A 12,834-nucleotide genomic window follows, 5' to 3' on the forward strand; every position below is an offset into this window, starting at 1 on the left:
CGTATTACATGGATCGATAGACGTATTACAGGGATAGATAGACGTTTTACACGAATAGGAATACGTATTATAGGGATAGACGTATAACATGGATAGATAGACATATTACATGGATAGACTTTGACATGGATAGATAGACGTATAACATGGATAGATAGACATATTACATGGATAGACTTTTACATGGATAGATAGACGTATAACATGGATAGATAGACATATTACATGGATAGACTTTTACATGGATAGATAGACGTATAACATAGATAGATATACATATTACATGGATAGACTATTACATGGATAGATAGACGTATAACATGGATAGATAGACATATTACATGGATAGACTTTTACATGGATAGATAGACGTATAACATGGATAGATAGACATATTACATGGATAGACTTTTACATGGATAGATAGACTATTACATGGATAGATAGACGTATTACATGGATAGATAGGCGAATTACAGGGATAGCCGGAGGTATTACATAGATAGGAAAAGACGTAATAGAAAGATTGGAAGACGTATCACTTGGATAGTCAGACTTAATAGATGAATAGAAAAGCGTCTTGTACGAATAGACATATGTATTACAGGGATAGATAGACGTTTTGCACGAATAGGAATAGGTATTATAGGGATAGAGAAACGCTTACATGGATAGATAGACGAATTACACGAATAGGAATACGTATTATAGGGATAGATAGAGGTTTACATGGATAGATAGACATATTACATGGATAGATAGACTATTACATGGATAGATAGACGAATTACAGGGATAGACGAATTACAGGGATAGGAAAAGACGTAATAGAAAGATTTGAAGACGCATTACTTGGATAGGCAGACGAAATAGATAGGAAGACGTATTGTATGAATAGATCGATGTATTACAGGGATAGATCGACGTATTACAGGGATAGGGAAACGTATTAGATATATAGGCTCACCTTACATCGTCATTCAATACACCTGTCTGTACCTGTAATAGTGTGACTGACTGAGTATGGTTTTACGTCGCTTTTAGCAATATTCCAGCAATATCACAGCAGGGTACACCAGAAATGGGCTTCACACATTGTACCCATGTCGGGAATCGAACCCGGGTCTTCGGCGTGGCGAGCGAACGCTTTAAACACTAGGGTACCCGACCGTCCCAATATATACATGCAATAACGCATACTGCCACGTTTTGTGCATCTGCCTATAATCATGTTGTAACACCTGCCAACAAATATAATCCATCTAACTATGCATGTAAATCAATATGTCTTGATATATGGACAGATTATTAATTTTCATATCAATTTTCATATGTGTTGGATAATTAGACAATTGTTTGTTTGTTTGTTGTTTAACGCCGCACTCAGCAATATTCCAGCTATAAGACGGTGGTCTGTAAATAATCGAGTCTGGACCAGACAATCCAGCGATTGAGATCATGAGCATCGACCAAAGCAATTGGGATCGATGCCATGCATCAACAAAGTCAGCGAGCCTGACCACCCGATCCCGTTAGTCGCCTCTTACTGAAGACCCCGGATCTTCACGGGTCGCATCTGATGGTGTTGTGAGGTGTCGAGTGACGTAACTGATAATGTGATGATATCACGAGTGACGTATGTGATGATGTGAAAAGATCGCGAGTGACGCATCTGATGGTGTTGTGAGGTGTCGGGCGACGTAACTGATAATGTGATATCACGAGTGACGTATATCACGAGTGACGGGGGGGGGGGGAGGGGGGGGGGGGGGGACCAAGGCGAGGTGCTGCTTGCTCTGGCACGACATACATTTGATGCGTACTCATCTGATTGATTTACTGCCATATATTTACTGAAAATAAATTACAAACCCGAATGTTCAGATGTGCGCATGTAATGGGGCCAGGGTATTTGCCTGAAGAGAATCATCCATCAATTTGTCTTACACTGTGTCAAAGTCAATAAGAAGACTTCGCTCCCGTTGAGGGTCTGTTTAGCTTCTATTTGTCCACGACTTCAACAATATGTCTGTCAACATATCTGCTCTTTCATCTTATTTAATCTTTATTTTAGCCAAATATTGAATTTTCCTGAGGGCAGCCCAGTTCCCCTCAACAGCCAAGCAGAGTGTGATATATGGCGAGAAGGCAGGGCATATATCAGTAGTGGCTGGAGGAGTGGCGAGAGGCTAACTGCGCCAGGAATTATATGGTAGGAAGGTGAAGGTCACTTAATTAAAGTTGGAGGTCCATATGTGCGGCGTGTGGGGCGTCGGGTGGGACGTCGGGTGGATGGCTCACGCGTGGGGTGTGTCAAGTGGTGAGAGAGAAGGGATGGTTGAAAAAGGTGGATTGTTTAAATGTGATGTTTGATATAAAGGTGAGAGAGTAGAAATGTTTGAAAGGGGTGGCTTGTTCACGTGTAGGGTTTGTCACAATGATTATGACTGGATTACGTTGTTTCTGTTGAGATTCAGTAGACGTTCATTGAAATGTATTTGGACAAGGGTGAGTTGCCAGGAATGTACTCAAGCGTTATAGAGACATGTGGAATATTCTGCAATGTTCTTGTGACACAAGACTGGCCTGGAACCATGTGGAAAGTTCTCGAAGCTAGCTGGACTAAATGAGTGGAGAGGGCGCGTCCCTGACTCATCTCACATTTAATCTGACATTACATCAAGACCAACTTTCGTGTGAAGATCATTAGCCTAGGCATATCTCGGAAGCTTGACCACTATTACGGAGAGATGATTGGTATTCTTGAAATGTCATTTATCATCCAAAACTGGCTCCCACAGGAGATATCGCTTGGATGAGATCAAGCTATATCTACACTGTAGATATCGCTGCAATGAAATTACACCACAATGCTTTGCAGACCATTGTGACGTCACTGGTTACCATGACGTCACAATCAAATGACATCACTAATGGCTCTGCTACTGAAGCTGTTAGCAGTACTTTTTACACTGAAGACACAATTATTGTCTACAAAGTTGGAAGAATGATGTAGGATGATAAATAAAATCTCACCCCCGTGTCTTTTGATATCAAATATATCAACACTCGTTGATAAAAGTGGCAAAAATCCTCACCAAGCCTCGGAATGTTTCCACTTTTATCAACTCGTGTTGTTATATTTGATATCAAAAGTCACTCGGGTGAGATTCTCTATTTCCACTGCTCTCAAATTGTATACTTCCTTTGAATATTATACTACCACTCTTTCGTGTACTCCCATTGTAATTAAAGTGCAGTATTGTATATTGATTGGTAAATCTAGTTAATTTTGTAATGCATTTGTTGAGGGTATACCATTTGTTAGTTGTTTGTTGGTTTCAAGTTCTTTTACGTACACAGTTTTGAGTTAACATATTGTTTCAACATGGTAAGCGACACATAACAATATGGTGAGCGAGAGAGGAATTGCTTGACATAGGCTGAGGGTAAATGGCCCCATGGAGAGATGTGTGTGAGTGAGTGAGTTGGGTTTAACACTGCTTTGAAAAGTAGTCCACGACGTGTCAGTTTGATGTCGAGGAAAGCCCGAAGTGATGCAGGTCTCAGACGTTTACCACTTTGGAGAAACCCATGAGCACGGGTATGGTGCTGACAGGCCTAGAAACATAATCGGGGCGAACCGGAATTCGAACTCACAATCATAGGTTTCGGGCCTGCCTAAGGGGCGCAACTCTGCACAGAGGTACGTGGCTCCTGGGGAGATGTGAGACATGGTGATACATTGGCTATGTGGTCAGCACCAGCACATTTAAACACGACATTGTGTTGCAGTTCGTCTTGTGAATTGTGCGAGAGTGTCAGGTGAAACAATAACGGATAAATAACGGGTGATGCGATGTGATGTTTTATTTGCCGACATCATGTCCACGATAAAGTTGTCTAAACGAAATCTCTGGGACATGATCATACTCATGAAGGCACAACTTCTATGTTCCGTTTGCGCTGGAACACGTGGAAGAACAAGAATGTTTGTAAGCACTACCAGGTTATTCCCCGACAATCTCATGGACGTACATGGCGGTGTGCACCATCAGTTCCAGTAGATGCGCCGACTCAGGTGAGAATGATGGCTTTGCGGGGTGGTTTGAACGCCAGGGTGGTGAAAAGCGCAGCAACGGCGCAGATGATACCCGAGAATAATATACATCCGGGTGCTGCTGGGGTATAGGTCAGCGCCCCCAGTGGCCGCTGGGTGACATACGCGTTTGTCAGAGCTCCGAACTTGAAGATGAAGAAGAACCCTGTGATGAAGCTGTCGGCAGCTGGAAATAGAGATGGAGATATGTGAGAAATATTCAGTTGTAAACTGTATCCATTTGTCAGACCAGACCTTCAGGGCGTGAACTAAAACACTGCGTCAGTGAGACCAGACCTTCAGGGTGTAAACTATAACACTGTCAATCAGACCTGACCTTCAGGGTGTGAACTATAACACTGTGTCAGTGGGACCAGACCTTCAGGGTGTGAACTATAACACTGTGTCAGTGAGACCAGACCTTCAGGGTGTGAACTATAACACTGTCAATCAGACCTGACCTTCAGGGTGTGAACTATAACACTGTCAATCAGACCTGACCTTCAGGGTGTGAACTATAACACTGTGTCAGTGGGACCAGACATTCAGGGTGGGAACTATAACACTGTGTCATTGAGACCAGACATTCAGGGTGGGAACTATAACACTGTGTCAGTGGGACCAGACATTCAGGGTGGGAACTATAACACTGTGTCAGTGAGACCAGACCTTCAGGGTGTGAACTATAACACTGTGTCAGTGAGACCTGACCTTCAGGGTGTGAACTATAACACTGTGTCAGTCAGACCAGACCTTCAGGGTGTAAACTAAAACACTGTGTCAGTGGGACCAGACATTCAGGGTGTGAACTATAACACTGTGTCAGTCAGACCAGACCTTCAGGGTGTAAACTATAACACTGTCAATCAGACCAGACCTTCAGGGTGTAAACTATAACACTTTGTCAGTGGGACCAGACATTCAGGGTGGGAACTATAACACTGTGTCAGTGGGACCAGACATTCAGGGTGTGAACTATAACACTGTGTCAGTGAGACCTGACCTTCAGGGTGTGAACTATAACACTGTGTCAGTCAGACCAGACCTTCAGGGTGTAAACTAAAACACTGTGTCAGTGGGACCAGACATTCAGGGTGTGAACTATAACACTGTGTCAGTGGGACCAGACATTCAGGGTGTGAACTATAACACTGCGTCAGTCAGACCAGACCTTCAGGGTGTAAACTATAACACTGTCAATCAGACCAGACCTTCAGGGTGTAAACTATAACACTGTGTCAGTGGGACCAGACATTCAGGGTGGGAACTATAACACTGTGTCAGTGGGACCAGACATTCAGGGTGTGAACTATAACACTGTGTCAGTGGGACCAGACATTCAGGGTGGGAACTATAACACTGTGTCAGTGGGACCAGACATTCAGGATGTGAACTATAACACTGTGTTAGTGGGACCAGACCTCCAGGGTGTAAACTATAACACTGTGTCAGTGGGACCAGACATTCAGGTTGGGAACTATAACACTGTGTCAGTGAGACCAGACCTCCAGGGTGTAAACTATAACACTGTGTGAGTGGGACCAGACCTTCAGGGTGTAAACTATAACACTGTGTCAGTGGGACCAGACATTCAGGGTGGGAACTAAAACACTGTGTCAGTCAGACCTGACCTTCAGGGTGTGAACTATAACACTGTGTTAGTGGGACCAGACCTCCAGGGTGTAAACTATAACACTGTGTCAGTGGGACCAGACATTCAGGTTGGGAACTATAACACTGTGTCAGTGAGACCAGACCTCCAGGGTGTAAACTATAACACTGTGTGAGTGGGACCAGACCTTCAGGGTGTAAACTATAACACTGTGTCAGTGGGACCAGACATTCAGGTTGGGAACTATAACACTGTGTCAGTGAGACCAGACCTCCAGGGTGTAAACTATAACACTGTGTGAGTGGGACCAGACCTTCAGGGTGTAAACTATAACACTGTGTCAGTGGGACCAGACATTCAGGGTGGGAACTAAAACATTGTGTCAGTCAGACCTGACCTTCAGGGTGTGAACTATAACACTGTGTCAGTGGGACCAGACCTTCAGGGTGTGAACTATAACACTGTGTCAGTGAGACCTGACCTTCAGGGTGTGAACTATAACACTGTGTCAGTCAGACCAGACCTTCAGGGTGTAAACTAAAACACTGTGTCAGTGGGACCAGACATTCAGGGTGTGAACTATAACACTGTGTCAGTCAGACCAGACCTTCAGGGTGTAAACTATAACACTGTCAATCAGACCAGACCTTCAGGGTGTAAACTATAACACTGTGTCAGTGGGACCAGACATTCAGGGTGGGAACTATAACACTGTGTCAGTGGGACCAGACATACAGGGTGTGAACTATAACACTGTGTCAGTGAGACCTGACCTTCAGGGTGTGAACTATAACACTGTGTCAGTCAGACCAGACCTTCAGGGTGTAAACTAAAACACTGTGTCAGTGGGACCAGACATTCAGGGTGTGAACTATAACACTGTGTCAGTGGGACCAGACATTCAGGGTGTGAACTATAACACTGCGTCAGTCAGACCAGACCTTCAGGGTGTAAACTATAACACTGTCAATCAGACCAGACCTTCAGGGTGTAAACTATAACACTGTGTCAGTGGGACCAGACATTCAGGGTGGGAACTATAACACTGTGTCAGTGGGACCAGACATTCAGGGTGTGAACTATAACACTGTGTCAGTGGGACCAGACCTTCAGGGTGTGAACTATAACACTGTGTCAGTGGGACCAGACATTCAGGATGTGAACTATAACACTGTGTTAGTGGGACCAGACCTCCAGGGTGTAAACTATAACACTGTGTCAGTGGGACCAGACATTCAGGTTGGGAACTATAACACTGTGTCAGTGAGACCAGACCTCCAGGGTGTAAACTATAACACTGTGTGAGTGGGACCAGACCTTCAGGGTGTAAACTATAACACTGTGTCAGTGGGACCAGACATTCAGGGTGGGAACTAAAACACTGTGTCAGTCAGACCTGACCTTCAGGGTGTGAACTATAACACTGTGTCAGTGGGACCAGACCTTCAGGGTGGGAACTATAACACTGTGTCAGTGGGACCAGACATTCAGGGTGGGAACTATAACACTGCGTCAGTGAGACCAGACCTTCAGGGTGTGAACTATAACACTGTGTCAGTGAGACCAGACCTTCAGGGTGTAAACTATAACACTGTGTCAATGAGACCAGACCTTCAGGGTGTGAACTATAACACTGCGCCAGGCAGACCAGACCTTCAGGGTGGGAACTATAACACTGCGTCAGTCAGACCTGACCTTCAGGGTGTAAACTATAACACTGTGTCAGTCAGACCAGACCTTCAGGGTGTAAACTATAACACTGTGTCAGTGAGACCAGACCTTCAGGGGGGGAACTAAAACACTGCGTCAGTGAGACCAGACCTTCAGGGTGGGAACTAAAACACTGCGTCAGTGAGACCAGACCTTCAGGGTGGGAACTATAACACTGTGTCAGTGAGACCAGACCTTCAGGGTGGGAACTAAAACACTGCGTCAGTCAGACCAGACCTTCAGGGTGGGAACTATAACACTGTGTCAATCAGACCAGACCTTCAGGGTGCGAACTATAACACTGTGTCAGTGAGACCAGACCTTCAGGGTGTAAACTATAACACTGTGTCAGTGGGACCTGACCTTCAGGTTGTGAACTATAACACTGTGTCAGTGGGACCAGACATTCAGGGTGGGAACTATAACACTGTGTCAATGAGACCAGACCTTCAGGGTGTGAACTATAACACTGCGTCAGTCAGACCAGACCTTCAGGGTGGGAACTATTACACTGTGTCAGTGGGACCAGACATTCAGGGTGTGAACTATAACACTGCGTCTGTCAGACCAGACCTTCAGGGTGGGAACTATAACACTGTGTCAGTCAGACCAGACCTTCAGGGTGCGAACTATAACACTGTGTCAGTCAGACCAGACCTTCAGGGTGGGATCTAAAACACTGTGTCAATGAGACCAGACCTTCAGGGTGTAAACTATAACACTGTGTCAGTGGGACCAGACATTCAGGGTGTGAACTATAACACTGCGTCAGTCAGACCAGACCTTCAGGGTGGGAACTATAACACTGTGTCAGTCAGACCTGACCTTCAGGGTGGGATCTAAAACACTGTGTCAATGAGACCAGACCTTCAGGGTGTGAACTATAACACTGCGTCAGTCAGACCTGACCTTCAGGGTGGGATCTAAAACACTGTGTCAATGAGACCAGACCTTCAGGTTGGGATCTAAAACACTGTGTCAATCTGACCAGACCTTCAGGGTGTAAACTATAACACTGTGTCAGTGGGACCAGACATTCAGGGTGTGAACTATAACACTGCGTCAGTCAGACCAGACCTTCAGGGTGGGAACTATAACACTGTGTCAGTCAGACCAGACCTTCAGGGTGTGAACTATAACACTGTGTCAGTGGGACCAGACATTCAGGGTGGGAACTATAACACTGCGTCAGTGAGACCAGACCTTCAGGGTGTGAACTATAACACTGTGTCAGTGAGACCAGACCTTCAGGGTGTAAACTATAACACTGTGTCAATGAGACCAGACCTTCAGGGTGTGAACTATAACACTGCGTCAGGCAGACCAGACCTTCAGGGTGGGAACTATAACACTGCGTCAGTGAGACCAGACCTTCAGGGTGGGAACTATAACACTGTGTCAGTCAGACCTGACCTTCAGGGTGCGAACCAAAACACTGTGTCAGTCAGACCAGGCCTTCAGGGTGTAAACTATAACACTGTGTCAGTCAGACCTGACCTTCAGGGTGTAAACTATAACACTGTGTCAGTCAGACCTGACCTTCAGGGTGTAAACTATAACACTGTGTCAGTCAGACCAGACCTTCAGGGTGTAAACTATAACACTGTGTCAGTGAGACCAGACCTTCAGGGGGGGAACTAAAACACTGCGTCAGTGAGACCAGACCTTCAGGGTGGGAACTAAAACACTGCGTCAGTGAGACCAGACCTTCAGGGTGGGAACTATAACACTGTGTCAGTGAGACCAGACCTTCAGGGTGGGAACTAAAACACTGCGTCAGTCAGACCAGACCTTCAGGGTGGGAACTATAACACTGTGTCAATCAGACCAGACCTTCAGGGTGCGAACTATAACACTGTGTCAGTGAGACCAGACCTTCAGGGTGTAAACTATAACACTGTGTCAGTGGGACCTGACCTTCAGGGTGTAAACTATAACACTGCGTCAGTGGGACCAGACATTCAGGGTGGGAACTATAACACTGTGTCAGTCAGACCAGACCTTCAGGGTGTGAACTATAACACTGTGTCAGTGGGACGAGACCTTCAGGGTGTGAACTAAAACACTGTGTCAGTCAGACCTGACCTTCAGGGTGTGAACTATAACACTGTGTCAGTCAGACCAGACCTTCAGGGTGGGATCTAAAACACTGTGTCAATGAGACCAGACCTTCAGGGTGTAAACTATAACACTGTGTCAGTGGGACCAGACATTCAGGGTGTGAACTATAACACTGCGTCAGTCAGACCGGACCTTCAGGGTGGGATCTAAAACACTGTGTCAATGAGACCAGACCTTCAGGGTGTAAACTATAACACTGTGTCAGTGGGACCAGACATTCAGGGTGTGAACTATAACACTGTGTCAGTCAGACCAGACCTTCAGGGTGTAAACTATAACACTGTGTCAGTCAGACCAGATCTTCAGGGTGTGAACTATAACACTGTGTCAGTGGGACCAGACATTCAGGGTGGGAACTATAACACTGTGTCAATGAGACCAGACCTTCAGGGTGTGAACTATAACACTGCGTCAGTCAGACCAGACCTTCAGGGTGGGAACTATAACACTGAGTCAATGGGACCAGACATTCAGGGTGTGAACTATAACACTGCGTCTGTCAGACCAGACCTTCAGGGTGGGAACTATAACACTGTGTCAGTCAGACCTGACCTTCAGGGTGAGAACTATAACACTGTGTCAGTGAGACCAGACCTTCAGGGTGGGATCTAAAACACTGTGTCAATGAGACCAGACCTTCAGGGTGTAAACTATAACACTGTGTCAGTGGGACCAGACATTCAGGGTGTGAACTATAACACTGTGTCAGTCAGACCAGACCTTCAGGGTGTGAACTATAACACTGTGTCAGTCAGACCTGACCTTCAGGGTGGGATCTAAAACACTGTGTCAATGAGACCAGACCTTCAGGGTGTGAACTATAACACTGCGTCAGTGGGACCAGACGTTCAGGGTGGGATCTAAAACACTGTGTCAATGAGACCAGACCTTCAGGGTAGGAACTAAAACACTGTCAGTCGGCAGTATGACTTTGCTCATAATAAGGCAGCCTTGATACAGAGGGGGCGAAAACAAGCAACACATCCACTTCCTCTGTCAAGGAGAAATCGAATCTGTAGATGCCGGAAGTAAAATTTTTAATAGAATCCCAGATTTGAGTGATTCCTCCGAGGTAAACCATGTCATAAATAAATAATGTCTCTGTAATTGTGCACAATGACCAATAGTTGCGTCAGGTTTACTTTTATAAGTTACGTTCAGAATGCCCAGTGACTTCCTGGCTCAGAATCAATTGAGGGATAGCGTGACGTCATCATAATGTTGAGTTGACGAACACTCTCACAGGATCTCACCTGCAGTTATCAGGAAGCTGTTGGCTACAAGCTGTAGAGCCCGGTAGCTGACTTTGAGGAACATCAGTTGAAGCACGATAGGCGCCAGGGTGAGGACCACGCCAATGACACTCAAGATCCGCCCCGCCGTCAGCCACGCTGGGAACAGAGTCGACAACGTTGAACATTAAAGTGAAGGTCACGGACCTCATGGAATACTATGAAAGACATAAGTACGCTCAAATAAGATATTCCTCTACCAGTTACCTTTCAAAGAGATACGGGGCGTTGGGGTAGCCGAGTGGTTAAAACGTTCGCTCGCCAGGCCGAAGACCCGGGTTCGATTCCCCACATGGATGCAATGTGTGAAGCCCATTTCTGATGTCCCCCGCCGTGATATTGCCGGAATATTGCTAAAAGCGGCGTATAACAAAATTCACTCACTCCCCAAAGATATATCCCCTGCACAGGTACCCCAGATCAGACTCCCTGATATCAGAAACATCCAACACTACCACATTCCCCTGCTACATACACCCATATCATATATATTTCAACCAGACACCCTGCAATGCCAGATAAAGCCCCCATCCACCACCACATTCGGCCATCCCAAATACGGCATTTGTACCAGTGTTATCGTTTGTACTGCGCAGTGAAGCGGGCATAAAATCGGGCGAATTTTCAATCTCAATTGAGTATGTCTAATTTATCGTGATTTTACTGTGTCCAATCAAATTCACAAAGTTATGGTTAAAAAGACATTTAAGAGGCACGATGTTATCGTCAAGCTTTGATACAACAGAATATCATGATACTGATTCTCACATCGGTAACAGCTGTTGAAGTGGTGTATTAGTGATTGAGGATGGTGCAAGGCAGGGGGTTTGGGGTGGTGGTGAGGGTGTGTGTGGGGTGGTGGGGGTGGTGGGGGGTGGGGGGGGGGGGTGGGGGGGTGGTGGTGGTGGTGGTGGTGGTGGATGGGTGGATGGAGGGGGGATGAAGATGGCATTACTCCTTGTTTTGTTTAATCCTTGGGCGCATCCTAGTTCCTAACTATTTGATAAGGTATTAGATTTGGGTATATTCCCTGCAGTGTTGAACATAGATGCGATCGTGACTTGTTAAAATCGGGTAAACTGATTGAGTCATCTGAGTACAGAGGAATTTCTCGCTCGGGTAAACTATTTCCAAGTATTTTGGAAAAAAGTATGTGCTTTTAAAGAGCATGTGTGAGTTGATGCATGTATAAAAGGTAACTCTGGTAAGACAGAGACGTTTAATATCACATCAGGTGTGCGACAGGGCTGCGTCCTCAGTCCGATGCTTTTCATTTCCTTTTTCCATGAACTTTTTTTATGTTATGTATGAGAAATGCAGTAAAGGGGTATTTGTAACTCAAGGAATTAAGCATGTACTTTTATTATGTGTGTATATGCGTGTTGGTGATGGTGTGTGTGTGTGTGTGTGTGTGTGTGTGTGGGGGGGGGGGGGGGGGGGGGGGGGAAGGGGGGGGGGGTGGTGCTTGCGTGTGTGTTTGTGTTTGTTGGTGTGTGTGTGTGTGTGTGTGTTGGTGTGTTAGTGTTAGTGTGTGTGTTGATGTGTGTGTGTTGATGTGTTGATGTGTGTGTGTTGATGTGTGTGTGTTGATGTGTGTGTGTGTGTGTGTGTGTGTGAGTGTGTGTGTGTGTGTGTGTGTGTGTGTGTGTGTGTGTGTGTGTGTGTGTGTGTACGTGTGCTGGGGGGGGGGAAGGGGGGGGTGCTTGTGTGTGTGTGTTTGTGTTTGTTGTGTGTGTGTGTGTGTGTGTGTGTGTGTGTGTGTGTGTGTGTGTGTGTGTGTGTGTGTGTGTGTGTGTGTGTGTGTGTTGGTGTGTTGGTGTTAGTGTGTGTGTTAGTGTTAGTGTTAGTGTGTGTGTTGATGTGTGTGTGTGTGTGTGTGTGTACGTGTGCTGTTGTTGTTAGTTTGTTGTTCAACACCGCACTCAGCAATATTCCAGCTATATGACGGCGGTCTGTAACAAATCGAGTCAAGCTAGTGATTGATATCATGAGCATCGATC

At 45.7% G+C, this 12,834-nt stretch overlaps 1 protein-coding gene across 1 annotated transcript in view; it reads right to left on the reverse strand.

The window, feature by feature from the left end:
* Positions 1–3,852: 3,852 nt before the first annotated feature.
* LOC125374896 overlaps positions 3,853–12,834 on the reverse strand; it is a 13,287-nt gene continuing 4,305 nt past the window's right edge. The window contains exons 2-3 of the mRNA XM_048386623.1: positions 10,796–10,933; positions 3,853–4,286 (exon numbers count right to left, since the gene is read on the reverse strand). Of these exons, the coding sequence (XP_048242580.1) occupies positions 4,078–4,286; positions 10,796–10,933 (347 nt within the window). The 3' untranslated portion in view covers positions 3,853–4,077. The remainder of the gene's footprint in view (positions 4,287–10,795; positions 10,934–12,834) is intronic.

The sequence above is a fragment of the Haliotis rufescens genome, unplaced genomic scaffold, assembly GCF_023055435.1.
Source record: "Haliotis rufescens isolate VD_foot unplaced genomic scaffold, xgHalRufe1.0.p SCAF_6, whole genome shotgun sequence".
Taxonomy (NCBI): Eukaryota; Metazoa; Mollusca; class Gastropoda; order Lepetellida; family Haliotidae; genus Haliotis; species Haliotis rufescens.